The 27,285-nt window shown below is 39.9% G+C and overlaps 2 protein-coding genes across 10 annotated transcripts in view; one reads left to right on the top strand and one right to left on the bottom strand.

Moving 5' to 3' along the window:
* LOC128115613 (phosphatidylinositol-glycan biosynthesis class F protein) overlaps positions 1-27,285 on the top strand; it is a 143,295-nt gene that overhangs the window by 89,495 nt on the left and 26,515 nt on the right. For 3 of the 8 annotated variants that reach the window (XM_052746488.1, XM_052746493.1, XM_052746495.1), the window contains one exon: positions 25,434-25,682. In XM_052746488.1, the coding sequence (XP_052602448.1) occupies positions 25,455-25,682 (228 nt within the window). In that variant the 5' untranslated portion in view covers positions 25,434-25,454. The other 5 variants (XM_052746487.1, XM_052746489.1, XM_052746491.1 and 2 more) reach the window with 5 other exon arrangements.
* LOC128115617 (cysteine-rich PDZ-binding protein) lies at positions 14,872-23,731 on the bottom strand. 2 transcript variants are annotated; one of them, XM_052746502.1, is made up of 5 exons: positions 23,604-23,731; positions 20,655-20,720; positions 19,764-19,818; positions 16,483-16,586; positions 14,872-15,758 (listed from the first exon to the last, which is right to left on the bottom strand). In XM_052746502.1, the coding sequence occupies exons 1-5, from the start codon at positions 23,617-23,619 to the stop codon at positions 15,694-15,696; spliced, it is 306 nt and encodes a 101-aa protein (XP_052602462.1). In that variant the 5' UTR covers positions 23,620-23,731; the 3' UTR covers positions 14,872-15,693. The 2 variants fall into 2 exon arrangements, with proteins under 2 accessions (XP_052602462.1, XP_052602461.1); XM_052746501.1 differs by having other exon boundaries at positions 23,502-23,634.

Here is a 27,285-nt window from a genome sequence, read left to right as displayed (position 1 = left end):
AACTTTATTTATTAACATACAATTAAAATCACATTTCAGTACAAGTAAAATACCACCACATTTCCCCTTTTCTATTTTAATATAAAGGAAAAAAAGAAAAAGGTTATAACTAACAAAAGAAAAACTATATACAAAAGTACAATGACTATATACAATATATACAAGTAATAAATGTCTAAACAATGTCTAGTCCATTTGTATTTGACAAATTCAGAGAAAATAATTTCATTATCTATCCTATTTTGTTAAGTCCAAAATGTATCTAATTCACTTTCTATCCTAATTAATCTTCAACTATAACTAACTAACCTTCAACTATAACTAACTAATCTTCAACTCCCTCAGAGACCCAAGAAGGAAATAATATTAGCTAACAAAAATAAAAACAAAAAGTGCATGCAAGCAACTTCCAAAAAATTTGTGAGTTGACAGAAACAGCCAGCTGCCTGGACAGTCACCTGAGGTTTTTCCGCAATGCTGGGGCATCATCTTCAGCCTATAGACTTAGCATATCTGACAGACTCATTTGTGAAGTAGGATGTACACAAGGTCAACAGTTCAACCTCACATTGGGTGAGAGCAGTCCATGTACCAGAAACACCTGAATTCCACTAGTGTCATGTCATGATTCAGGATTTTAAATTCTGGAAATTGTTGATGGTTTTTAAATTCAACTGTCCATTCTTCTTGGCTGTGCATCCCATTCTTCTCCACATCCCTCTATCAAATGCCAGTCTACTATTGAGAGGCATGAGCTTAGTTACTCTTCAAGAATAACTGTTTCAGCTGCTGTTCCATTGCACATCAGAAGCCATCGGCCCACTGCCTGTTCAGCTGCCTTCGAAGAAAAGGGCACTGTACCTTTTCCGAATTGCAAAGGCCACTTCAGGGATGGTGCCATATTGTCCTGGCCTCAGAAGATGCCTTTTGATAAAGCCATAACCACACTTGTTTTGGCAAGAATCAGTAGTCCTTTGTTTCATGTCCTGTCTGTCCATTTTGTCAGCAGTTGATTCAAGAATACTTTGTTGTCCAGTGGCTAACTTTTGCCACAATGAAAGTTAACTCCATACGCAGTTTTTTCAATGCCCATATTTTCTCTGAAGTAGATTGGTACTGCCAGGAGCTGACATGTCTCATAGTCATAACAAAAAAGAAAAATTTTCTAAGTTATTAAAACATTTTAAATGCCATATTCTGTAGATCTCTGAAGGGTTTGAAGATGACCTGTCTAAAATATATCTGCTCAATTTTTAAAACATATCTAATATGACTACAAGTTCTATTGTAATGTCTAACTACTAACTTTCATTTCTTTATATCCTAATAGTTGGTAATAATAACATTCAAGGATCAGAAAATTGCATTGTTAAATGAACGGTATAAGTACAATTAAAAATATACATATAGGGCTGGAGAGATGGCTCAGAGGTTAAGAGCACTGGCTGCTCTCCCAGAGATCCTGAGTTCAATTCCCAGCAACCACATGGTGGCTCAAAACCACCTATAATGAGATCTGGTGCCCTCTTCTGGCCTGCAAGGACACATGCAGGCAGAACACTGTATACATAATAAATAAATCTTTAAAAAAATATACATATAGCATTTTCTAACAATATCAATTTCAATATATATAATTTGTATACAATATAAAACAATCCAATCCAATGTAAAGTATTTAAAACTAGTAATTGTCTTTTTCTTCTTCTTTCTTTCTTTCTCTCTTTCTTTTTTAAACAAGAACCTTAAATCTAATCTCCTTTGCTTAGCTTTTTCCTAACCCTTGACAACAACTTGTAACCAACCCCCCTAAACAATGAAAATTATCCCAGACCCAAAACCCATTAAAAAGACCAAAAAACCACCCGCCCCACACCACCTCTTTGGGAATGTGGGCATCGTATTCTTAAAATTGCTTCCTGCTGGGTATGGGCGAAGGTATCATTATCCTGAAAGAAAAATTTTAGGTTAATTGTCAAATTCTAAGAAAGGTAACTATGTCCTTCATTATCCAGTCTGTGTATAATGCCAAAGTTCTGGATTTATCGCAAGTCCTTATTCAAGTAGTCTTTGAGACTGGATCATCTCAGCTAGTCATCTCAAAATTGCTCTGAGCACCTTGTAGTTCAAAGCTGATCTGTAGATGATGTTTGTCAGCTTAATGATGTTATTATTGTCCACGTGGAGTTGTTGTTGTTGTGGGGCCCCAACTTCTTCCTGGAGACTTCAGTTGATGTTAGGCCTGACCGTGATTTCCTGCAGAAAACTGATAAGAGACTCGAACACAAAGACATATATATGCAGCTAATTGAAGCCTTTTTTCTAGAATTAGTTAGTACTCTATATGACCATTCATATCTTAACAAAGTTTAAAATGTATATATATCTATATATCTATATATATTAATCTTGTAAATTTTGATATAAAATTTATACTTTAAGAAAAGTTTTAAAGAATCAGAATAGAATCAAAGAGTTGAGATTCGTAATAGAATAGTCCCTTAATTAATTTGGCTTTTCTCCTGTCCCATAGCAGAAGATGGCTCTTTTATTCTGGCATGATACAGGGAGTTTGCATTTTCCTTTTAACAACATGCTTGAGTTTAAAGAAGGAGAGAGCCATTCTCCCACTCTAAAGTCAGCTTTAAATTTTAATTGAACTGGGACTATTAGAAGACCAATAGTGTTAAATTTTTAGAGAAAAGCAGAAACAAACCTTTAGGAAGACATAAAATTTTTTAGATAATATCTACCCATACGCCGTTTCACTCTGTTTCCTGGGATAGATGACTTGTCCCTTTTCTTCAGTTGTCACATTTGTCCAATGTTCTTCAGATTCCTTAACCTTCATTCTCCTAAAAGACAAAAACAAAAACCTTTCCCCAAGACTAATTTTGGGGCTGTTCCTTTTTGGCAAGTTATTATCTGATTAAATGAAAAGACATGTGTTACTGGTATAAGTTAGTTTAAATTGGATGTTCATGTTGGTTGATGAACTATCACCTCCTCTAATTAAGAGGTTTCTCTTGTTCAAATCGAACCTTTATCAATTTTGATGGTACCCACAGCTTATCTTCTCCTGTAGAAACAAAAGCAAAACCTCGTCCCCAACGTAACACATACCCTGGTTTCCATTCTGAGGTCAGCACATCCTTAAAGTATATAGGCTGATTTAATTCTGTAGTTTTTTCTATTATCCAATGTCTCTCTGCAGCTGTTGTTCCTTTCTCATTGGCATTAAGAAAATTCAAAGTTAATAGAGCATTATGCAGTCTATTTCTGGGGGTTTTTGTTACCCCTTTCTGTTTATTTAGCATATCCTTTAGAGTTCTGTTTGATCTTTCTATAACTGCTTGACCTGTAGGATTATGTGGTATGCCTGTAATATGCTTTATATTATAATAAGCAAAAAACTGTTTCATTTTAACAGAGACATATGATGGAGCATTATCAGTTTTGATTTGTGCAGGTATACCCATGATGGCCATAACTTCTAGCAAATGAGTGATTACAGAATCAGCTTTTTCAGAACTCAAAGCAGTTGCCCACTGAAATCCTGAATAAGTATCGATAGTGTGGTGTACATATTTCAGTTTTCCAAATTCTGAAAAGTAAAACACGTCCATCTGCCAGATTTCATTCCTTTGAGTATCCTTTGGGTTACATCCTGCTGGTAATGGCATTTGATTGTAGAAGGAACAAGTAGGACATTTCTTTACTATTTCTTTGGCTTGTTGCCAGGTTATGGAAAAATCCTTTTTTAAACCTTTATTATTGACATGTTTTTTATGAAATTCTGAGGCCTCCAGCACATTTCCTATTAATAACTTATCAATCTCATCATTGCCTTGTGCTAGAGGGCCTGGCAGACCAGTATGGGATCGGATGTGAGTTATATATAAAGGATGACTCCTTTTCCTGATTGTATCTTGTAACTGAATAAATAGTGAAGTTAATTCTGAAGCATCAGGGATAAATTCTGCAGTCTCAATATGTAATACTACTCTTTCAGCATACTGAGAGTCAGTTACTATGTTGAGAGGTTCTGAAAAATCCATTAATACCAACAGAATTGCATACAATTCTGATTTCTGAACTGAATTATAAGGACTTTGAACCACTTTACTTAAATTTTCTGATTTGTAACCTGCCTTTCCTTGTTTGTTGGCATCTGTATAAAATGTACGAACTCCAGATATGGGTTTTTCCCGTACAATTTGAGGCAAGATCCAATCAGCTCTCTTTATAAGATCAATTCTATCGCTTTTGGGATATTTGCTGTTAATTTCTCCCAAAAAATTACTGCAAGCTCTTTGCCAAGGTTCACTTTCTGTCCATAATTTTTCAATGTCCTCCTTAGTTAAAGGTACAACAATTTCTGCTGGGTCTATTCCTGCGAATTGACGAAGTCTCAATTTTCCTTTCCAAATCAAGTCAGAGATTTTTTTCCACATAAGTTTTTAATTTTTTATTTGGTTTATTTGGTAAAAATATCCATTCTAATATAATATCTTCCCTCTGCATTAATATTCCTGTAGGAGAATGCCTAGAAGGTAAAATAACCAAAATGCAATCCAGCTTTGGATCAATACGATCCACGTGCCCTTCATGTACTTTCTTTTCTACCAAGGCCAATTCTTTCTCAGCTTCAGGTGATAATTCTCTTGGACTATTTAAGTCCTTGTCACCTTCTAAGGTTTTGAACAAATTATTCAGTTCATCATTTTTTACCCCAACAATAGTTCGTAGATGAGAAATATCTCCAAATAATCTTTGAAAGTCATTAAGAGTCTGTAGTCTATCTCTCCTAATTTGCACCTTTTGGGGTCTAATTTTTTGTAGCTCTATTTTATATCCTAAATAATTAATAGAATCTCCTCTTTCTATCTTTTCAGGAGCAATTTGTAATCCCCAGCAAGGCAAAATTTTCTTTACTTCTTCAAACATTCTTTCTAAAGTATCTGCATTTGAGTCAGTTAGTAAAATATCATCCATATAATGATAAATTATAGATTTAGGAAATTTTTTACGTATCACTTCCAATGGCTGTTGTACAAAATATTGGCACAGAGTTGGGCTATTCAACATTCCCTGTGGGAGGACCCTCCACTGAAATCTTTTAACCGGTTGAGAATTATTATAAAAAGGCACTGTGAAAGCAAATCTTTCTCTGTCTTTTTCTTGTAAGGGTATTGAAAAGAAACAGTCTTTTAAATCAATAACTATGAGAGGCCATCCTTTTGGTAACAGAGTAGGCAAAGGAATTCCAGATTGTAGAGAGCCCATTGGCTGAATTACTTTGTTAATTGCTCTAAGGTCTGTTATCATTCTCCATTTACCAGATTTCTTCTTAATAACAAATACAGGAGAATTCCAAGGGCTAGTTGATTCCTCAATATGCTGAGCATTTAACTGTTCTTCTACCAGCTCTTCTAAAGCCTGGAGTTTCTCTGTTGTTAAAGGCCATTGCTGGACCCATACAGGCTTGTCTGTTAACCATTTTAAAGGTAGAGCTGTTGTTGTTTTTGGAAGATCATCAGTTGTTGTGCCCTGTTCTTGTATAATATGGATGGCTGGTGAGCACTCAGAATAATGCCTTCTAATATTTCTCTCAGAAACATGCGCTAGTTTATGATTTGTTTCTGAGATTGGAGGGATGTTAATCTGAGTATTCCATTGTTGCAACAAGTCTCGACCCCACAGGTTCATAGCTATGTTAGCCACATATGGTTTTAATTTTCCTCTCTGTCCTTCTGGACCTATACATTCGAGCCATCTTGCACTCTGTTTCACCTGAGATAATGTCCCAATTCCTAATAGTTGAATGTTTACCTCCTGAAGAGGCCATGTTGGATGCCAAAATTCTGGTGCAATTATGATAACGTCCGCACCTGTGTCTACCAGACCAGACAACAAAACTCCATTTATTTTTATCGATAATTTTGGTCTTTGTTCATTAATAGAAGTTTGCCAAAAATTTTTCTTTATGTTTTCCCCTGAATTTTCTATTCTCTCTGTTTCATCATCCTGACCAGTATGACTTATTCCAATAGGCATTTGGTTATTTAATTGCTCTGAGTAGGGGTTTCCTCTACGACTGCAGGAAAGGTTTGAACTGGATTTGCTATTGGGGCCTGCATGAGGCCCCTCTGGGAGTTTCCCGAAGATTGAGGCAAAGGATTACCCTGTCTGTCCCTTGTTGATCTACACTTGTTGGTCCAGTGTTTTCCCTTACCACACCTTCTGCATACTCCAGAAGGAAGGGGCATTCTGTTGCCATTGTTCCTTGAAGAAACATTGTTTCTAGGAATGACCTGTTTATAGTCCCTTTTCAAATGTCCTTGCTTTCCATATCCAAAACATCTATCATTCCTCAAACCTTTTGAAATTGCTTCTCCTACCCACGTATCATCATGCTCATAAGCTTCAACATTAACTGTGTCTCTAATCTAATCTTCCAAAGGTGCAGATCTTGCCTTTAATGGCCTGATTATTGTTTTGCATGCTGCATTCGCATTCTCAAAGGCCAAAGATTCAATTATTATCTTACTAGCTTCTGAATCCGGGACCATTCTCTTTACTGCTGAAGCCAGTCTTTGTAAAAAATCTGTGAAAGATTCTTTTGGGCCTTGTAGAACCTTTGTAAATGACTCAGTTTTTTTTTTCCTGGTTCCTCAACTCTGTCCCATGCATTCAAGTCTGCTGTTAAGACATAAAATTAGGGTTTGGACATCATATAAACATTGTGTTTGTGCTGAAGCATATTGACCTTCTCCAATAAGCTTATCCTGGCACACTTGTATTCCTTTATCCCTCCACTGTTTTTCTATGTTTTTAGCTTCATCCTTGAACCAAGTTAGCCACTGAAGCCTTTGACTGGGTTCAAGAACAGCTTGTGCCAGCTTCTGCCAGTCCTGTGGTACAATCCTATTATATGTTGACCAAGAGTTTAACATTTGCTTTACATATGGGGAATGCATGCCATAAGATACTATTGCCTCCTTAAACCTTCGTAAATCTAACATTTCAATTGGAGCCCAAATATTTTGTGTAGTCATTTGATCAGGCAACTGCTGTACGGTTACTGGACAAACTAAGGGTGACTGTGTGAAAACAGGCTTTCTTTCTGTAACCCTATGATCCAATCTTGAAGCAACTTCACTGTTAGTTTCTTCTGTCTGAGTTTTTACAGGTTTAACAAGTTTTTCTAAAGCTGTCACCCTGGCACTTAAATTGACTATCTTTTTAAATAGTAAAATGAGGATAAGCATAGTAATAAAATGCATAATTCAATCAACATTAATCTTCTCATATAGCTGTTCCATTGTCAGACTGCCTAAAATTGCAAACAAAGCCCAATTTTCTTCCAATGAACACAGAAAACCCATTTTTTTTTAATGTGGAAAAAAATTTCTCTTTTAAATAGTTTCTTTTAAAATATCTGATATGTTAAGTGACTTACCAAGTCCTCGTAGAACAGTACCAATCTGAGGGAATTTCAAAACAGCCACCTAGTGTCCGAGGTGTGAATCCAGAGAGAGAGAGAGAGAGAGAGAGAGAGAGAGAACACGCAAGAACCGTAGCCACAAGTTCTGCCTAAGAACTTGAATACAGCCACGTGTTCCCGATTGAGCCTAGTCAAGCCTTGGCTCTGGCTACCTTAAGCTCCAACCACGTGTGTTGGCTTTACAGGCAGGGGCCCTGTTCGGCAGGGCAGGCCTGAATTGTCTGTAGCACCAGCTTTAAGCAAGTAGCTCAAGGTTATTCCAGCCTGAGGCCAAGTTGACCTGGGCCCGGGCTAGGGAGCCGGCCGCCCTGGCTGGAAACCGGACCTGCCGCCAAGCCAAGTTAAGTGGTTTTTAATGGATTCTTGTCACGTTGGGCGCCAAATGTAGATATAACCAGCTGTCTTATTAAATAAGAAACACAGAGCCGATTCAGAGAAGAAAGCCAAGAGGTCAGAGCTAAGAGCCTCACCCTTCCTGATTCAGCGATCCTCTTCAGCCAAGAGAGCTCTCTGAAAAGGGGCCTACTTCCTGTGTGTATGTGTTTATATAGTCTAGCTGTTCTGCCTTCTCATTGGTTGTAAACCCAAACACGTGACTGCCTCATCAGTGCCTGAATGTACCGCCCTCCAGGTCCTTAAAGGCGTGTGCCACCGCCGCCATGCACTTGCTATGGCTCTAATAGCTCTGACCCCCAGACAACTTTATTTATTAACATACAATTAAAATCACATTTCAGTACAAGTAAAATACCACCACAGTAGGTAGACTGCCTGGCAAGGAGGGAACAGAGAGCCGCTGGCCTGGCACTGACTTAACCCCAAGTTTCTAGGAGCAGTGATATGTTTTAGAGTTGGTGGTCATGAACACACGTTTTCTCTCACTCAAAAGCGTGTGTGAGTTGCCGTATGCCTAGGCAAGAAGATTCCACTCCCCTGTTTATCCACATGTGCTGAGGGAATCAAGAGCCTATGGAGGGTCCTTCCAAAGGCAAAAGCCACAGGTTCTCTTCTCCTTTGCCCCTTGGAGAAAAGGGAGCAATGTCTTACAGGGTCCATGTTCCAGGCAAAGGAGTCTGTAAGCATGTGTGAGGCATTATTCAGGATCAGACCTTTTGTAAGCAATGCATTTTTATGATTAAACCTTTGGGTAAAGCTTATTTGTTCCAAATGGGCTTTTAGCTGAGTGTGTTCATCTGAGTGTGGGGTAAACGCCTTAAAATACAGGTTGGTTGTAAATAATCCACAGAGAAACTGAGTTAGAATTCATTTTATAAAATAAGGACTGCCCGAGTTGTAGGCTTTCCAGCCCACAGAATCATGAGAAAGAATTATCTTTCTGCAGCTGTGAAAAAGGAAAACTAACATCCTGTCTGGGGAACCCCAACCACATTACCCAAAGGCCAATTTCATGTCATGGAAGCGAATCAGAGGACTGAATTTGGAGAAAGTCTATAAATTCTAGATCACACAGGAAATGATTCCACACTATTATTGAGTGAATATAGTAAGAAATTATGATCCTTGAGTAAACAACCAGAAAAGTCTAAGTGCATTTGTCTAAGCTGCAAACGGTCATGTGGATCAAATTACTAATAGTTTAGTTCATGAATGTACAATAATATGTGCTTCAACTCATGCCAATTGATAATCTTCAGAGATGTCTGAGTGACTTTTGGTCCCAACATTAATCCATAAGGTCATTAGGGAATTAAACAATATGACTAGTCTGGGAAAATGTTGAATCACTGTCGGGCAGCCATTAACCTTTCATATCAGCTCAGTTTCCCAAATATACTGATCATTTCAAACGAGGACAGGAGTCAGGGCAGCCAACTTATTTTAAGGACCAAGTAGCAAATATTTCAGGCGTTGCAAGTCTGTCCTCTTACAAGCAAGGAGCCAGTGAATGTCCTAATGGCTATATCCACGCTAGTGAATGTCTGTGACTATGCTCCAGTACAACTTTATCTGTCAAAATAGTTAACTTGCCCCTGGGCTATAATTTCATGCCTAGCCCTGAATGACTGTATCAATGCAGGAAGATTTGACATTCTTGGAGAAAAATTAGCTCTTTGGAGGTCCACAGCAGACTTCTCTGACACTGTAGTTTGAGGGCATCTTTGACACTGGCCAATAGACAGTGTCCTTTAATATTTATAAATACTGCATGAAGAAGCCTGGGTGAGGGCTACCTGCTTTTGTCAGAGGCCAGACGCCTCATCCCAAAGCAGGCTTGAGGCTGGGATCACGGAGAACTTCTAACTCGAGGTGTAAAACACTTAGAGGAAAGGAATAATTACACTAAGCATATTCTCTTACACACAGCACCTTCTCTTTATATATATTCTCTTTACAGATTCAACTTCAACCAGGTTAATCTCTTCTATCCCCACTAACATCTCTCTCCTCATTCCCTGCCGTAGGCCTTAGTTTTTGTCTCCACTGTTTCTCCCTTTGGAGGACTGATGTTTTGGGTCAAAATCTAATTATTAGGTTGATTGGTTACCTAACATTTGTGAGGGCAATCTCCAATACCACAAACTAGATAGATCGATAGATAGCTAGATAGCAAGGCAGAAAGACAGACAGACATGAGTGTATGTCTGGTGAACATTAGGAAGATGATAAAACTATAAAAATATATGAAACTAAAATTTCTGGGGAAAGTTAACAAAACATATCTAATTTTGATCCTCAACTTTCCCCTCTGAAACTACTAATATTTTGAGGGAGAATGGCATGAACCTCAAACATAGTGAAAGAAGGTATCAAAGACCCAACTTTGAGTGGGCAGAGAAACAAGTGGTACTAGACCTGGCACACTTGAAAAGCCAAGCTGCAAACAGCAGTAAGTCAATACAGGAACAAGTTGAGCACACACTTGAGTGCTAACAGGCTAAGAACTTAGGACACCTCTGGAAGCAGGCTGGAAACCTGACTTGAGAACACTGGCTGAATGAAGGTCAGGTGAGGGTCGTGCGAATTCTTGACCACGCCACGGAACCCCCTACGCATACTACTGGTAGGGGAGTATTGTTCCTCTCACACTATGTCCAAAATCTATAGGCGCAGGCTCCAGAGACGGAGAAACAGATTTTCATCGCACACAGTTGATGGTGGGCACAGAACCTTAAAAACAGGAAAAGCCAGTGACTGAACAGTGACTACTTAGGCTCTTTCCCTCCACTTTAACATCCGGATGAGAGAAATTAAGAGTGCTAGTCACTCTCTTCCCGGTAAAAACATCGTTCAGTAGCACCGTTGGGAAAAGCCAGCTTTACCTTAAACTTGTGATCAGCTGACCTACCAATTGAAGCAGTTGCTGACCAACCAACCAGTTTCTCCACTGTTGAGTCCGCATGGACACAAATGACCACAAAGGCGAGGGAAACCTCTAATCAGAAACAGGGAGGTAGAAATGAGAAAAGCAACCTCAAAGGGTAGTCTACAGGAGAAAAACTTTTAAGAAACTGTACAAGACATGCCAGGCATGGAGCTGCATGCCTTGTTCATCCTAGAATGTGGGAGACTGAGGCAGAATCAAGAATTCTAGGCCAGTCTGGGATATGCAGTGATGTTAACCCCCGTGCCCCTAAATAAACCCAGATAGTCCTCTACTTATGACAGCTTGACTTTGGATCTTCTGAACTTAGGGTGGCTAGGAAGCATTATGCACTCCAAAGAAACTGTACTCCGATTTGGAATGTTCAGCTTTCCCAGGCTAATGAGAGTGCATGCCTTTTCAAGACCCTGAGCAGCAGCATGGAGCTGCAGGGCTCAGCCAGCACCACCATCATTGGGTGTGGGTGTGGAACTGACACTCTAGTGAACTCTTCTGTAAGCTGTGATGTCTGATCGCTGGGTGTATGAAGTGTACTTATAACACCTGCAGTAGTATAATGGGTTTATTGGGATGGGAACCTTACCAAACATCTTAGTCCATCTGTAATGGCCTTCCATTTGTGACCGGGATAAACTACCAAGGGTCCTACTTACCTTTCTGCTCTAATCAATTTAAAAAACTGGGCAAAACTGAGAAAACTGATTTTGGATCTTGGAGAACAGGCAGTACAAGTCTGTGACTCCGGAGAGGGCACCCCATCCATACCAAAGTGGATCCTATTCACCTGACTGAGCAGAGACTGGAGTTTAGGCAGTATGGGGCAGTTCTAGAAAGCATGCAACTACAGAGAAAACGTTCCAGAAATCCTTCACAGGCATCCTTCTGTGTCTTTGTCAAACAGTAAGGTGCACATGTGTAGTGTGCAAGCCCATGAGGACAGGGAAAAACAAGAAGGGGTAGGGAACTGAAGGGTTCCTAGATTTCGCACAGGGCATGTAACTCCCAAAACTCCAGCATTCAGAGAACTGGATGTGGTGGTTTATGTCTATAATCCCAGCATTCTGGAGGCTGAAACAGGATGATAGTAGGCTTGGGGACAGCCTGGGCAACACAGACCCTGTTGTGGAACATTTGTTTACACTGTAAAGATGTGTCTCTGCCTAAGGTGCCTTCTGATTGGTTTAATAAAGAGCTAAGAAAAGTATGTCAGAGAGCAAGCTTAACCAAACAGTTCCTCACAAGAACAAGTCTAGCACATCCCTTTCAATGCACTTAACATTTGTGAGATGTGTTGTGGGTCTTTTGTTTCCTTAGTACACTAAGGAATTTCTAATGTTATAGCAATTTTCATTACGATTGAATTTTAAAAATATTTCATTATTTATATATGCGTGGGGGTACACTTACCTGTGTGTACAAGCAGAGGTCAGAAGAGGGGACTGGCACCCTCCATCACTTTTCCTGTTCCTTTGAGGCAGGGTCTCCTCTTGAACCTACCCTCCTATTTTTGCCCTTCTTGGTCCTGGGATTATAGGCGTCTGCAGGGGAACACTTAGTTTGTTTCGTGGGTGCTGGAATCTGAACTCTGGTCCTTACAGTTGTGGAGCAACTGTTATTAACCACGGGGTCATCTCTCCAACCCCCAACCACTGAGCTTTATCAAATGGTTTTTCTACACTTTGAGATCATCATGCTTTAATTTTCTAATGTACACACCTTTAGCAGGTTTTTAAAAATGTCAGCCAATCTTGAATTTCTAGAATAAGCCTATACCGGTCAAAACACACTATTGTCTTGTGTTGCAGGATTAGTTTTCTAATGTTTTCCATCTTTGGCCTGAAGATTGCCTTTGATAAGTTTAAATATATTTTTCAGAATTAAAGATTTATTTATGTGTGTTACTCTGCAAGTGTGTGAAGGAGGCTGTGAAGGCCAGAGGTGAGGCTGTGAGCCACCGTGTACGTGCTGAGAAGCGAAACCAGGTCCTGGATAAGAGCGGTATGTACTCTTGACCAGCCCCTCCTGTTTTTAAAAAAGGAAGTCTCATGTAGCTTAGGATGGCCTTAAACGTTACAGTCAAGGGTGACTCTAATTCTTCTGTCTCTATGTTGCAAGTACTGGATCAGTACACCTAGTGTATATGGCACTAGTAATCAAACCCAGGCAAGTGCCCTATCAACTGTTCTTATTTTCCAGATTTTAAATGTTTTATGATCAATTTCTCTGGCTTATTCACAATATTATTGGCAACTTAAGTTCACATATTTGGTCTTTAGGTTGCTTTAACTACAAACATTCTAGCATGGTGGCAAATTAAAAACCAAGCAGAGCGTTGTTGCCATCTGGTGGAAATGCCTACCATTACTACATTGAAAAAGGTCCTGTGTGACGCCAGCCTTTCCACTCAGGAAATCAGTTCTGCCGATTGCTCACTGGGACTCTCAATCTTGTATCTGATTTCCATTTGCTCACCACTACCTGAGTTCAGCGTCTAACTTTAGTATTTGGCTAAAATCACTGCTCTGATACAGGCCCAGATTCTACTTTATATGCAAACATTTTGGAATGAGTAGTCTGCTAGAGATAAGAATAAAGCAGAAGTCAACAAATACTGGTTGAATTTTAAAAGCACTCCATTCCCTAAAGTTACCTAGGAGGGCTCAAAAGCGTACAAATTGCCAAGCTTTTCCCTGTATGAACAGACTGATAAATGATACTCACACACATTGTCTTGTGGGCTTGCCCAGAAAGTGTGAAACTTAAACCAATGACATTTGGAAGAATAACCACAGGGCTAGGGTGGGAGGACAAAAGTAAACAAACCTGAGATCAAACAGGTCATCCCATGCTGGAGAGTAAGTAATTGCTCTAATGGGACAACATGCCAAGAGATGTGCCTGGCTGGGTCCTGCTCATATATGACTTCTCTGTGTGAAGATTTAGGTTTGAAAATCCCAGTGCTCAGAGAGGCCAGCTTGGTCTACAGGACAGTCAAGGAAGGCTACACAGAGCGACCCTGTCTCAAAAAACAAATCCCAAACCCTAAAACTCCCAAATTGATTACGTTTTTTTTTTTTTTTTTTTTTTGGTCCTGATACATATTATTTGAATTTTGTAATATTCTGTAATCCTTCTGATAAACATAACAAAGCATCCTAGAAAAACACTGAAAAATCTTGTAGATTAAATGAAGACTTTTTCTTCTTTTAAAACTGTCAGGGACAAGGACAGAATCTCTAGTTAGTGGAAAAATACAGACCCCTGATAAGACAGGAAACTAGAACATCTTACGGTCAGGTTGTCTAGCGACAGGACATTGAGCCCTTGACCTTTTCACCCTGTAAACATCCTACACAAACATCCTGTTAGCTCCCCCCACCCTGCAGGAACTATATAAATAATCCTGGAGAAAAATAAAGTTGCACCTTGATCAGAATCTTGTCTTGGTGTATTTTCTTTGTGTCTCCTGTCCCTATCATTCTGTCCTTAGGGTGGTCGAGTTCCCATTGAAGCCCTGCTGGCCGGGGCAACTGGCACCCAACGTGGGACTCGAACCCAGGACCCTGAGATTGAGTCTCATGCTCTACCGACTGAGCTAGCCGGGCAAAATGGAGCAAGGGGTCATCTGGGAGGTGATTATCCAAGGTCCCCATAAACCCTGGCAAGGCAACCCCCCACTTATCTAAGGTTTGTAATATTCTGTAATCCTTCTGATAAACATAACTAACAAAGCATCCTAGAAAAACACTGAAAGATCTTGTAGATTAAATGATGACTTTTCTTCTTTTAAAACAATAAGCAATGTCTACTTTTTCATTATTTATAGTGGTTCCCACATTACAGTAATATGTATTTAAGATCCTACAGCTCGAAACACAATATCCTTTTGGTCTCCTGGTAGGCTGGGGGTTTTAAAGGTAGAAGGCCCAAATCTAAGAAACAATAGAAGAAAAACCTTCATCTGGAACCTCAGAACAGTCTCCTAGAAGTCTACAGTAACATCATTAAGATACACACAAGAGCCAAGATGTTTGTTTTATTGATTTCTTGGGTGGGGGTGGTAGAGAGATTGAGAAAATGTTTGTTTCCTGCTTCAAAGAACATTCCCAAGCAGAAGACATCCATTCTCATGACATACGGACAAACACTGCTCTCCCTGCATTCGTGACAATTTGAGTTTAAGATAATGTTGACAGAATGCATCTCTGAAATACAGTGCACTCATCTGGACCAGTGGGCACTCCACTGGCTCTTGTTCACAGGGGAAAGGAACTGGCACTTAAACATCAAATATAAATCTAAAAAATGCAACTTGTTTGACTTGTGGCAGCACTAGTTACTAAGGAGGAACCATTCAGCAATAATGGTCTCGAATATTCATAGCTAATGAAAATGCATTTAACCAAGGGACTGCTGATTCTAAGAACTGTGGCATTTGTGAGTAAGGGAGGAATTCTAAGTCTGGACGTCAAATTCAGAGAAAAGAATCAGTAATTTCACATTTGCAGTATGTATAAATAAAATACATGGATCAGAAAAGAATCATATGTTAAATAGAAAGTGCATACAGAACTCAGGAATACCCTTTTCATTAATTCTGTGACTTATTCTAGTTCAGTAAAATGCTCACAAGGAAAATAACCACTTAGGGCAGACAACTGGTTATATCATTGTTGTTCAGAGCTTCATGAGAGCAAATGAAGGGATATTGATCAACATCCCTGCTTTAGACTGAATCATTTATCTTGAAACAGGTTATTTCATAAGACGGACCATCCACATTATACCTTGAAAAGTCAAAGCAAAAAGTACAACCATAGAAAGCCAGAGTTCACCAGAACATCTAGACAGAAGTCTGTTTGTAGTTTTTGGTATCCAAAACCTTTTTGCCACACATTGCACAGATGCCTGAAACGAAAGAAAACATGTGAGGAACATAGTACCACCAACTTTTGGTTTCTTTATGTTAATCTAAAGCTTAAAAGCACTTAGCGGGTGTGAAGAGAGGCTCAATGGTTAGGAGCACTTCCTCTGTCATCATGTAAACTAGAGTTTGGGGTTCAATCTTCACATATCCTCACAAATGCCCATAATTCCAGATCCAAGTGGGGTGGAGACAGAGGATCCCTGGGGTTTGCTGCCTTCCAGATCAACTGAGAAAATAGGAGCCCCAGGTTCAGGGAGAGACCCCACCACAAAAAGGAATAGGTTGCCAGGCGGTGGTGGCGCACGCCTTTAATCCCAGCACTCACGAGGCAGAACCAGGCAGATCTCTGTGAGTTCGAGGCCAGCCTGGTCTACAGAGTGAGATACAGGACAGGATCCAAAGCTACACAGAGAAACCCTGTCTCAAAAAACCGGAAAAAAAAAAAAAAAAAAAAAGAATAGGTAGAGAGTGCAGAGGAAGGAGACACATGATGCCCTCTTTTGGCTTTGAGAATCTTTAAGAACTTTAAAGCATTATAAAAGAAAAACATCCTTTGACTACAAATATATTTTAAACTCCGTTTTGTCTTAGAAAAAAGAGTATTTAACTAACAGTTTATGAAAGGCTACTCCTTTCTGTTATCCAAGGCAACAGCAAATCAAGTAGATCTGATGAGACTAGAAAAATTAAGTTAAAGAAACGTACCTTTTTTGTAGGCACAGCCTTGACAGTAATGAGAACCTGGCTGGTGTACAGAACTTTTACAAATTCTGCAAGTGGAGAACTTATTCTTTCCATATGGATCAAACCTAAAAAGTTAAAGAAAGAAAAAAAATATTCATACGACAAGAGAAACTCTTAACCCCTTGTAAGCTACACTCTGATTATGCATTGTCATTTCTCCCATCAAATTCCACAACTGACAGAGCCCTCCGCCGGCTCACTACTGTGTAATATGCCTGCATTACTCTGCCCTTCATGTAAGCTGTAGTTTATGAAGAACCATACATATCAGACCCATTCCTATTACTTGTACGTGCCATTCTATTTGTGCCATAAATATGAAAATTGATGAAATATGAGTATAAGGAATGACTGATTCTACAAAAGAATCTAAGTAACTGCTTTAGGATGACTAAATGTGAACTGTTATAACTACTATTGAACTGGGTTATGGGTAAGCCAACTACCAAAAATATTAAAAATATTGTGTGTGTGTGTGTGCGCGCGCTATTGAGGCCAGAAGGGTTTGGGTCCTTCAGAGATTGGGTCACAGGTGGTTTTGAGGTGTTAATGCAGGTGCTGAGAACTGAACTGAGGTCATCTCCCAGTTCCAGTCCCCTCCCTTGCTTTTTTTTTTTTTGGTGGTAAAGCCAGGCTGGACACCCTGAACTCCTATTCTTTTGTCCCAGCACTTGAGTACTGGGTCACAGGCATGTACCATCATACCTGGCTTAGCTTTTGTTCCACTACAGTATAGAATATATGCTGGTGATGGTTTATAAGAGGAAAATTATATAAAACTCTCATCCAGCTTTACCTCAATACCCAGTGATAGACAAATACATTCAGTTTATGTTTTAAGATAAAATATGTTATGTACATCTCCTAATGACTACATAACAAGCATTTTTAATTGACTGGCCTAATCCCTTTGAATAAAGGGGTTTCTACTATATAAACATGGCATCCTATAGGAACCACAGGGCAAATAACTTTAAAATAGTTCTCCCAAAAGTGGCAATAATGCTCTAATTTAAAACTGTTTGCCTAGCTCCAAAGTAACTATTTATACTTTCTCCGGGTAGCATCACAGTTCTGGTATCCTGTCTGAGGCACAGCATAGAAGCTTCTTTTCTGTTTGACATTTTTTGCCTTCATTCATTTATTTTTATGTGTATGGGTATCTTGCCTGCATATATGTCTGTGTACCATGTGTGCTGTGCCTGTGGGAGCCAGAAGAACACCAGATCTCCTACTGGAGTTACAGACCAAGGTGAGCCACCATATAGGTACTAGGAATTGAACCTAGGTCCTCTGGAAGAGCAGTCAGTGCTCTTAAGCAGTGAGCCATCTCTCCAGCTCCATTATTTCCTACATTAAACAGACAAGTAAACCAACAGACACCCTTTGCTTATCTTTATTCTTTTAAGACAGAATCTGGTCACATAACCCAGGCTGTCATGAAATTTACTATCTTCCTGCTCAGCTTCCCACATGCTGGGATTACCATCACAGCCAGGCAACTTTTAAAGGTTGACCTTCTTAAACTTAGACAATCACTTTACTCCCACAAGAGTAAGGATGTTTGGGGTCCTTTACTCAAACCACACTTTTATAGTTCTAAGATGACATTTTAGTCTCCGAATTCTTATGATTAATTGGTAGACTTTTTCTTTTCTTTCTTTCTTCCTTAAGAATCTATTATTTTTTTAAATTATGTTTGTGTGTGTTTGTGTGTGGGTGGTGAATGTGCTGCTGAGGCCAGAAGATGGCATTGGATTCCCTGGAATTGGAGTTACAGGCAGTTGTGGGTCTTCTGATGTCCAAACTGAACTCAGGTCCTCTGGAAAAGCAGTGCTTCTGACCACTGAGCCATTTCTGCAGCCTCCCAGAGTTCTTACTTCTTATAAATAATGGCATTGGAAGTTCAATGTAATATAGTAGTCTACTTTCTAAAATAAGCTTGCTAGAGCACTCAAAAGTAATAGCTATACTTCAGAAATAAGAATAACTTATGAGTCTAAAGGAATTTTGAAGGTATATATAACTAACTAGTAAAAATCGAATGGTCTTAGAAAACACCAAGTCAATCAACAATACACAGTATGATGCTGTGCTGCACATTAAGTCCATTACGCTGCTTTTATCAATTTTTTTAAATAAGCTCCTACTATGTAGCAGCCACTTTATAAACATTATTATTTCTTTTAATCATTGGGATGATGCCACACAATGGCTACTTATTCATTTAGCAAACATCTGAATACTTACTGTATCCAATTACTGTTCTAAATACCAAAGATGAACATTACAAATTCCCTGTCCTCATCAAATTCAAATAGGAGTGGACAGAGAGAAAAAACAAAGACAATCCAATAAAACAAGTTTTTCAGACAAGTATTGAGCATCACAAAGAAAATCCCAGCTGAAAGCTGTAGGGAGAGGAGACAACTACTGGTTAAGGACCCCTCACTAAGGAGCTCACATCTCAGCCAAGTATCAAGTAACAAGGAGTCAGGAGGAACTGCTTTAGGTGACGGTGGGATTGGCAAATCTAATGAGGATGTTCCATGGCAGATGAGGAGGAGTGTGGTATACTGGGAAGTCAGAAGAGAAAGATGTCCTATCATGGAGGACCTTGTAAGAACATGGAAGAGAACTTAGATTCTATTCTACAGGGAAAGGGAACCAATGGAAGGCTTTAAGCAAAGGAATTACATGACCTTCTAGATGATCATTCTGGCTAACTACCCATCAGTGTGGGAAAAGGAAGCTAGGAAATGGGATAGCCGTGGGAAAGGTCCCTGTAAAAATTGAAACTGAATGTAATGAAGTATGCTATCAATATCTTGTTTTTAAGATGGGAGGCATTTTGTCCTCATTCTCAAATGAAAAGGTACAGCTCAGAAAGGGTAAGAAACTGCAGTAACATGCTTCAGGTCATGTGACTACAGAGAGAGACAGTCCCATTCAAATTCAGCTTCAACTCCAAAGCTCATGACTTTCCCACATTTCCTTGGAACCTTTGATTTGTAGGCAAACTAACAAGGAGATAAAACAGAAATCATGTTTCTTGCAAAATAATAGAAAGTGGCACTATCCTCTTCCTATATTGGCACAGGGTGGAGGAACAGCTTACAGCAAACAGGCTACCTCTGTACACCACCACTGCCTAACTCGACACACCGGGATCTGGCACATTCACTCCAGCAGGCTTGCTATTTAAAGTCAACTTCATGAACTCTAAAGATGTTCTCACCTACCTTGCTTTCTTTGAAGTCAAAGCTTTGTTTTCATTCAGCTTCCTCCCACCACTTTCTGTATATTGAAAAAAGTGCATACATAAAAATTTACTTCTGTGCATGTAACATACAATGTGCTTAATGCTCATGAAGTAGTTTAAAAGTTCACGCTGACCTTCGACCAATAAATTACCCTTTATGTGATTTTTTAAAATCCTCATATAACAGCCCAGTTCTTAACAAACACTTGTATAAAATACACTGGATTTATTACTAAGTCTCAAAGTAGTGCTTTGGCAATGACCTACAGTTTCTTTGTCTCTGTAACATCGTTCTGCTTTCATAGCATAGACTGAGTACAGAAAAACACTGGGTTCCCCCACCCTTGAAGATATCCTTTGCTGTATATGTTTTTTGTTTGTTTGTTTTTCAGAGACAGGGTTTCTCTGTGTAGTCCTGGCTGTCCTGGAACTCAAGTTGTAGACCAGGCTGGCCTCGAACTCGAGATATCTGCCTGCTGCTGTCTCCCAAGTGCTGGCATTAAAGGTGTGTATCACCATGCCTGGCCTGCTATATGTAAGTGAAAATAGTTTAAGTTTGTTCAAGAACATAAAACTTAGATGTGGGAAGGAAATTTAAATACAGCCCTTATTAAGCTGAATCAAATAGACACATACTGAAATGATTTCATAATTTTACTACTTCTTGACTATATTAGGAATCCGTACACATAACTCAGATGATGAAAAAGGAGATATAAAATCACAGGGGGAAATCCAGAACTCTTTAGTGTTTAATAGATGAGATAATAAATGAGCATTTATTTCCTATTTCACTTTGCTAACAGTGAAACACTAAAGCAAGGCCTACAAGTATCCGATCCAGCTCCTATTTCCTAATAAGAAACAATACCTGTGGTATTCCGTGCGCCATCCTTCCATGTATCTGGAGTGATAACCCTGCCGAGTTTCTTTTCACCTGTTAAAGCAAGACAGCAAAAGGGAAGAAGAATTATCATCTAATAGACATACTATGTGGAAATAAAATAATGAGCCCATTTCTTTTCTAACTTTAAAATAATAAATATACTCTATCATGCCTGAGGTTGATAATGCTATCAAGTCAGATTACAGTAGGAACCTACAAATTCTGAGGTGGAAACCAGTGAATGAAGACTTAAGACAGTAACTGTGGACAATGGATAACTGAGTCTGAAGAGGATTTATCCGACAATAAGATGCTTTCACTGTTTATACTTTAAACAATTATTTTTTAAACAATTAAAAAAATTACAATTTAAGCAATTTGACAAACTTACTCATCCTTCAACATTTCATAATCACCTAGTATGTACAAAACCCTGTACAAGGTACCAATGGAAATAAAACCATGAATCTAGATTTCAGCGGGCTTATACCCAAGTTCATTAGTTTCTTAAGAGCTTGTAGGCAGATCATAGGAAATAAATGAACTGGATAGAACAGTACACAAACCGAATAAGTGTGTTCTATTTTTTTCCTTGTTAAGAATCTATAGGGTTCATCAGATTTTCAAAGTGATCAGAGATTTTAAAAAAAAGTGAAGAGCCCTTCAGTAAAAATATAAGCTGGAAAAAAAAATAAAATAATTTTTTTATATTTTATATATATGAGCTAATTGAGACAGTTTAAACAACTGGCAATGCAAATATGAAGAAGATAAAGTCAAACTACATAGATAAAGGGCACATCCTGAGGAAAGGCATGGGAAGTTCAGGGTATACATCCGCATATAAGTTCAGGGTATACATACTCTGGCTAACTCAAGTGTGAAAAGGGTAAATGCTGGTGAAAATGAAGTTGGAAGGATAAGCCAGGGCCTTATCTGTAGAGGGTCTCAGACATCCAAAACAGCCACAGTTACCTTACTGTTTAAGTAGGAAAAAAGTCAGGCTGGAGAAGTGAATTTGATACTCCATGGTATGGACGTGCTAGCCGAGGCCAAACATTCTCCAAAGATTTAATGCAGCCAGAGAAACAAACAAACAAACAAAAACCAAAAACAATAAAATAAAACAAAACAATACCAAAAAAACTCTTTGGAACTGAGTAAATGGAAGACTACTGGTTAAAGTTTAAAAGTTCTTTAGTAGTATGGAAAGTCAGTTTGTATTTCTAAAGTTATAAGAAGTAACTCTAAAAATCTGGAGACAAACAACTTTTTGAAACAATTTAGGACACAGGGAAAGACAGAACTGTGGTGGCTGCCTGACATTATGGCTTTTGTAGGAGTATGATTTCAGTTTACTTACAGGGTGAGTTTGATGAGCAGACTAGGAGGTTAAAAACAATAAAACATCAGCTTTTTTCCGGAAGAGCAGAGAAGTAAAGAGGAGGAGGAGGAGGAGGAGGAGGAGGAGGAGGAGGAGGAGGAGGAGGAGGAGGAGGAGGAGGAGGAGGAGGAGGAGGAAATGACCTTGGATGGCACACATTCAAGTCCAAAGCATGTGCATTTTACGGTGATGCCGCTATGGGTCTTGGACTCTGAAATTGGGTTTTATGTTCCTTGGAGATATTAGTTCAGTTTCCTACTATCCCCAGTGTCATCTGGGACAAAGCACTTACAATATAGAGAGAATTAAAACAAGTGAAAGTAGACAGAATTTTTGTCATCTATTAGCAAATGTACAGAACTGACAAAAACGACAAAGAAGACCCAAGTTGTACATGTAAGAATTACACAGCATGAAGGCACAAAATATACATACATTTAAGCCACATTTAATCAAACATCTCCCCTACTTTCAAAAAGAATAAAAATAACTGCTTAAGGATGGAGGCTGGGCCTGATGGCACAGGCCTGTAATTTCAGCTACTTGGGGGTGTCTGTGTCCCAGAGTATTATGTACTGAAGGGATATAAACAAAATGGATCATGTATATTAGATAATAATTGGGATACAAAGAGTTGAGTTCTTATGTTTAGCCCGAGGAAAAGAGATCGAGATAAGAAAGTTGTTTTTAAACAAATCAACAGTTTTTGCAGTTAAAAAAATCAAGTATTTTCAACAAATCTCAAGGATTTCATTAGAATTATTGAATGGTAACTAAAAGGATCAAAAAGAGCTTTCCAGGGGTGACTACACAGATATCTTTGGCGATGATGAGACTTTCTCGTTCCCCTTACCCAGTGCTGTGGGTATCAATGAAAAGAATGGACGGGACGGTACAAAATATCCAGTTAAACTTAACCTGTATTAAATGTTGCATGTGGTTTGTAAGGAACGGCCAAAAAGTCAAGATTCAAATTCTACACCGGACATAGGAACAGTACGAGAAAGGATTCGTTGTTTGTAATCTTAGAAATGAACTGAGAGCCTGGAATTTATACTTGCTACACGGGTAGCAACTCTCGATGCTACCGGGAAGATTTTGAAGATCCATTTTAAATGACTCTTGGAGCCAGTCAAGAAGTTGTAACTGAGCCGGGCAGAGGTGGCGCACGCCTTTAATCCCAGCACTCGGGAGGCACAGGCAGGCGGATCTCTGTGAGTTCGAAGCCAGCCTGGGCTACAGAGCGAGATCTAGGAAAGGCGCAAAGCTACACAGAGAAACCCAGTCTCGAAAAACCAAAAAAGTTGTAACTGAAGAGATCCAGGACGAAGGGCGGGAGGAGGGCAGGAGAAACAAACAGAGACCCTTCTGAACACAAAGCATAGGACTACACAGTCCCTGGGACCGGCAAGGATGACGGCGGGACACCGCAGGAAGGCAAAGCTTACATCCACAGACCCGGAGGAGAAAAAGCCAAGGCCGAGATCCCACGAGAATTCCGTCAGGCTCCTCCCGTCTCCTCCTCCCGCAGACGCAGCCCCTTAACTTACATTTTTCGCACACCATCCTTCCACCGACTGTCCCCTCAACCTCCAAATCAAGAGCCGCCGCCGGATAACATCAACAACACAGCCGGAGGAGACTTCCCCTTCCGGTTACGTCAGCTCGCTTCCGCTCTCTCGGCATCCCGCTCCCGCCTATCCTGTACCTGGAAAGCCGCGGGAGGGACGAACGAGAGCTTGTGGGCGGGGCTTATTTCATTGACCCGCCCCCTCTCTTCAACGATTGGCTGTGGACGTGGGAGTCCCCACCTCCTGGGTCTGCGCCTGCGCCAGGGCCATGGCAGCCTGCCGCACCTGAGGAGGGTGGGAGGCGGTGGTGTCCCCTTTCCGTCGGCGGGCGGGAGAGTTAGGTAAGCCGGCGGCATGCCCCGCACGCTCGCCGGGGGCGGGCGCAGGCTCCTCTGCCGACTGCCGCGGTGGCCTGCGGAGCGCCACGCTTCCTGCGGAGCAGAGGATGTCCTGCAGGATGGACCCTCTGCGATCCCGGCATCCGTCCGCGGGACCGACGCTCTGTCCCTGTCTGTCGGGTCACCCGGGGGTGCGGGCAGCTCCATCTCTCTGATCACGCCCCTCAGTTGCCCACACTCCCGCCGCCCGAGGTTCGGGCAGAATCTCCAGCCACCCTGGGTGGGGTTGAGCTGCACCTGGGCAAAGGCTGCTTAGGAGGGCTCGGAAGCAGCCGCGCCTTCCGACCTGGCTCACGTCGGATCGCGGATCGCGACTCCGGTTGGTGGCTTCACAGGTCTGGAGTGCTGGGGGACCTCAGGACCTGCCAGTGTCTGAGCAAGGGCTCCATCCAACGAGCCTTGGCGTTTAGGTACCGCTCGCTAGGTTTGATCAGGATTTGCAGATGGCCCAGAAACGCTCTCTACTAAGAGGATGGGTTCCTGATCCCCGACTACCCGCCTGACCCCGGCCCTGGAGGGAAGAATCTGAGAAACTTTCCCCAAGTCTTTTCTTACTGTTCGTTCTTCTCCGGACCCCTGAAGGGTATCTTCATGTTGAAGGGGCTATGCTTGCAATGGCTTTAGTGTGTGTAACCTTGGCCGTGTCTGAGAACTTGTTCATCCAGCTTGCTTAATCAGTATCATATTTGCCTTTGAAAACGAGTGTGTGAATTTGATGAGGGCTGATAGAACAATGCCCAAACTTGCACTTTCACCTTTCAGGCCAGTTTCACTTCCCTGCTGTATGGATGTTTCTGTTTGGGCTAGATTTTTTTTTTTTTTAACCACAATATAACATGTATTACTTTAAGTTCTTTCTTAATTTTAGCCAATATAACAGATAAACTGCCAGTTAGGTCAAATATACGCATTTAGAGACCGTAAACGTTTGTTTCTCCTCCCACTCATGTTCTGCTTTTGAGTAGAATTTAGAGTCTGTGACTGTTACTTTGTTTTTCCAAGAGCTTTGGGAGCCCTTAGTGTAACACAATGACCATCTAATTATATTGCATATCCAAGTGTATACTTGCTTGACATTTGGAAACTAGAGTGATTTCATCTTCCTGATTTTGGCCCCCCCAAAAGTAAAATTAGTTGCTTAATTGTCTCTAATACATGTCCTCTTTGCAGAGATAGTCATGAATATTTAAAATTCTACTGAATTTTTTTAAGGCTCTAAAAGATGTTTGTATCATATTAGAAAAATCTAAAGTAACAGGATATTGAATCTATCTACACATCTTCTGCACTTTGAGACAAATATATTGCCCATAGAAAATTATTAGTACATGGTTAACTTATAGAGTATTGAAGTGTTTGGGACATGGGGAAAATCATTATTACATGTTTTTCTTAATTTGTTTTCTACTAGATAGCTACCCAAGAAAACACCATGAAAGATACTGACATCAAGAGACTTCTGTATACCAATCTTTTGTGCGTATTTTCAATTTTCCTGAGCTTTTTTATTCCATCCTTCTTCCTGGATAACTTCTCAATACTGGAAACTCACTTGACGTGGTTGTGCACTTGCTCTGCTCTTGTGACTGCTGTCAATCTCCTGTTATATTTAGTAGTGAAACCAAATGTACCTTCTAGAAGAAGTTCATTATCACATAAGGTAAGGTTGACTCATTAATAACCAGTTTTTAGATGGAAGTAAAGCATCGTGACGGGTGGTGGTTGGCTCATGCTTTTAATCCCAGCACTCAGGAGTCAGAGGCAAACAGATCTCTGTGAGTTCAAGACCAGCCTGATCTACAGAGCTAGTTCCAGGATAGCCAAAGCTACATAGAGAAGCCTTGTCCTGATAGAACAAAACAAAGAATGAAGTATTGTTATATCCTTATTGAGTTATTTACAGCATATAAAGGGAACCAACCCCCACCCCCACCCCCCAAAAGCAGTAGCCTGTCACCTACAATGTTTGATAGATCTTTATTGTTCATTAACCGTGGAATTATGGCTCCTTCAATGCATCACGGTATAAATATTATGAGCCCGTATAATCATTGTTTTATATCATCACTGAAGATAACTTATAAGATACTGCAGTTTGTTTTCATTTATTTTTGTACTTTTTTATGTGGGTAGGGGTGGGTGGGTTACACTGTGCAAATGCATGAGAAGGCTGGAGGCTGACTTAAAGTCTCATCTTTAGAAACACTGTCCACCTGCTGTGGACAGGGTCATTCATTGTCCTGCAGCTCACCAATTAGGCTAGACTGGCTGGCCAATGAGCCCCAGACATCCCTTCATCTCTCCCCAGTGCTGGATGACAAGCGTGCCCCATACTTAGCATTTTACTGTGAGTTCGAGGAATCAACTCAGGTTCTTGTTGCTTTGACTGAGTTATCCCTCAGCCCATGTATATTTTAAAAATATATATGTTTATTCTTTGATAACTTCATACCTGCACACAATGTGTTTTGATCATATTCATCCCCTACTCTATTCCTAATCCCTGCCCAACTTCATAGCCCTTTTGCTGTTGTTGTTCTTGTTATGACCTCTAGAGTCCCATATCTGCATGGATGTGGGGCCATCCACTAGAACGTGCTCAACCTACCAGGGACCACACTCCTAAAGAAAACTGACTTTCTTTGCCTTAGCGGCCATCAGCTGTCAATAGCTTCCTCAGCCAGGGGTTGAAACCTAGCCTGTATATTTTCACTCCTTAAATAAGTGAGTTGTCCAGAAATTGCAAATTAAGTCTCTGTAACTGTTATTTCACATGTGCCCTTCCTTGACTAGACAGTTAAGATTTCAGATATTGGAATCAATTTTTCTTCAGGAATAGTCACTGTTTATGACACTTGACAATTATATTAAATTAAAATCCTCACTGAACATTCAATATTATATATAACGCCCTATTAAATTGTTTTAAACACCTTAACTGACTTAAAGTTTAAAACATTAATATGTGTTTTACTATTATATCTTCTTGAGTTTCAGATCAAGTGTGTTCCAGGCATGGACCTGTTTGTAGATGTTCAGGTCTTTTTTTTTTTTTTTTTTAATATTGTTTATACAGCAATATGAATATGATTTTGGGAATTATTTAGTATTTTGCTTTTTTGATGTAATTTCCCCAGTTTTGTTTAAAAATGAAAGAAAAGTATAGTCGTCATTATTTTCTGTACATAATTCATGTGTCTTTATATAATAAGGTCACTGTGGTTTTTGTATCCCAACACTCTATTGTCAGTATTTCTTAAGTA

Source organism: Peromyscus californicus, unplaced genomic scaffold (genome assembly GCF_007827085.1).
Source record: "Peromyscus californicus insignis strain IS unplaced genomic scaffold, ASM782708v3 Scaffold_1__1_contigs__length_55948999, whole genome shotgun sequence".
Lineage (NCBI taxonomy): Eukaryota > Metazoa > Chordata > Mammalia > Rodentia > Cricetidae > Peromyscus > Peromyscus californicus.
Note: the sequence above shows the minus strand (reverse complement) of the source record. Positions and strands in the feature narration are given on the sequence as shown.

Coding starts and splice junctions, on each gene's coding strand:
- LOC128115617 (XM_052746501.1), bottom strand. CDS start 23,619: ATGGTGTGCGAAAAATGTAAGTTAAGGGGCTGCGTCTGCGGGAGGAGG. Junction 19,819..20,654: donor TGGCGCACGGAATACCACAG/GTATTGTTTCTT, acceptor TTCAATATACAG/AAAGTGGTGGGAGGAAGCTG. Junction 16,587..19,763: donor TTGACTTCAAAGAAAGCAAG/GTAGGTGAGAAC, acceptor TTAACTTTTTAG/GTTTGATCCATATGGAAAGA.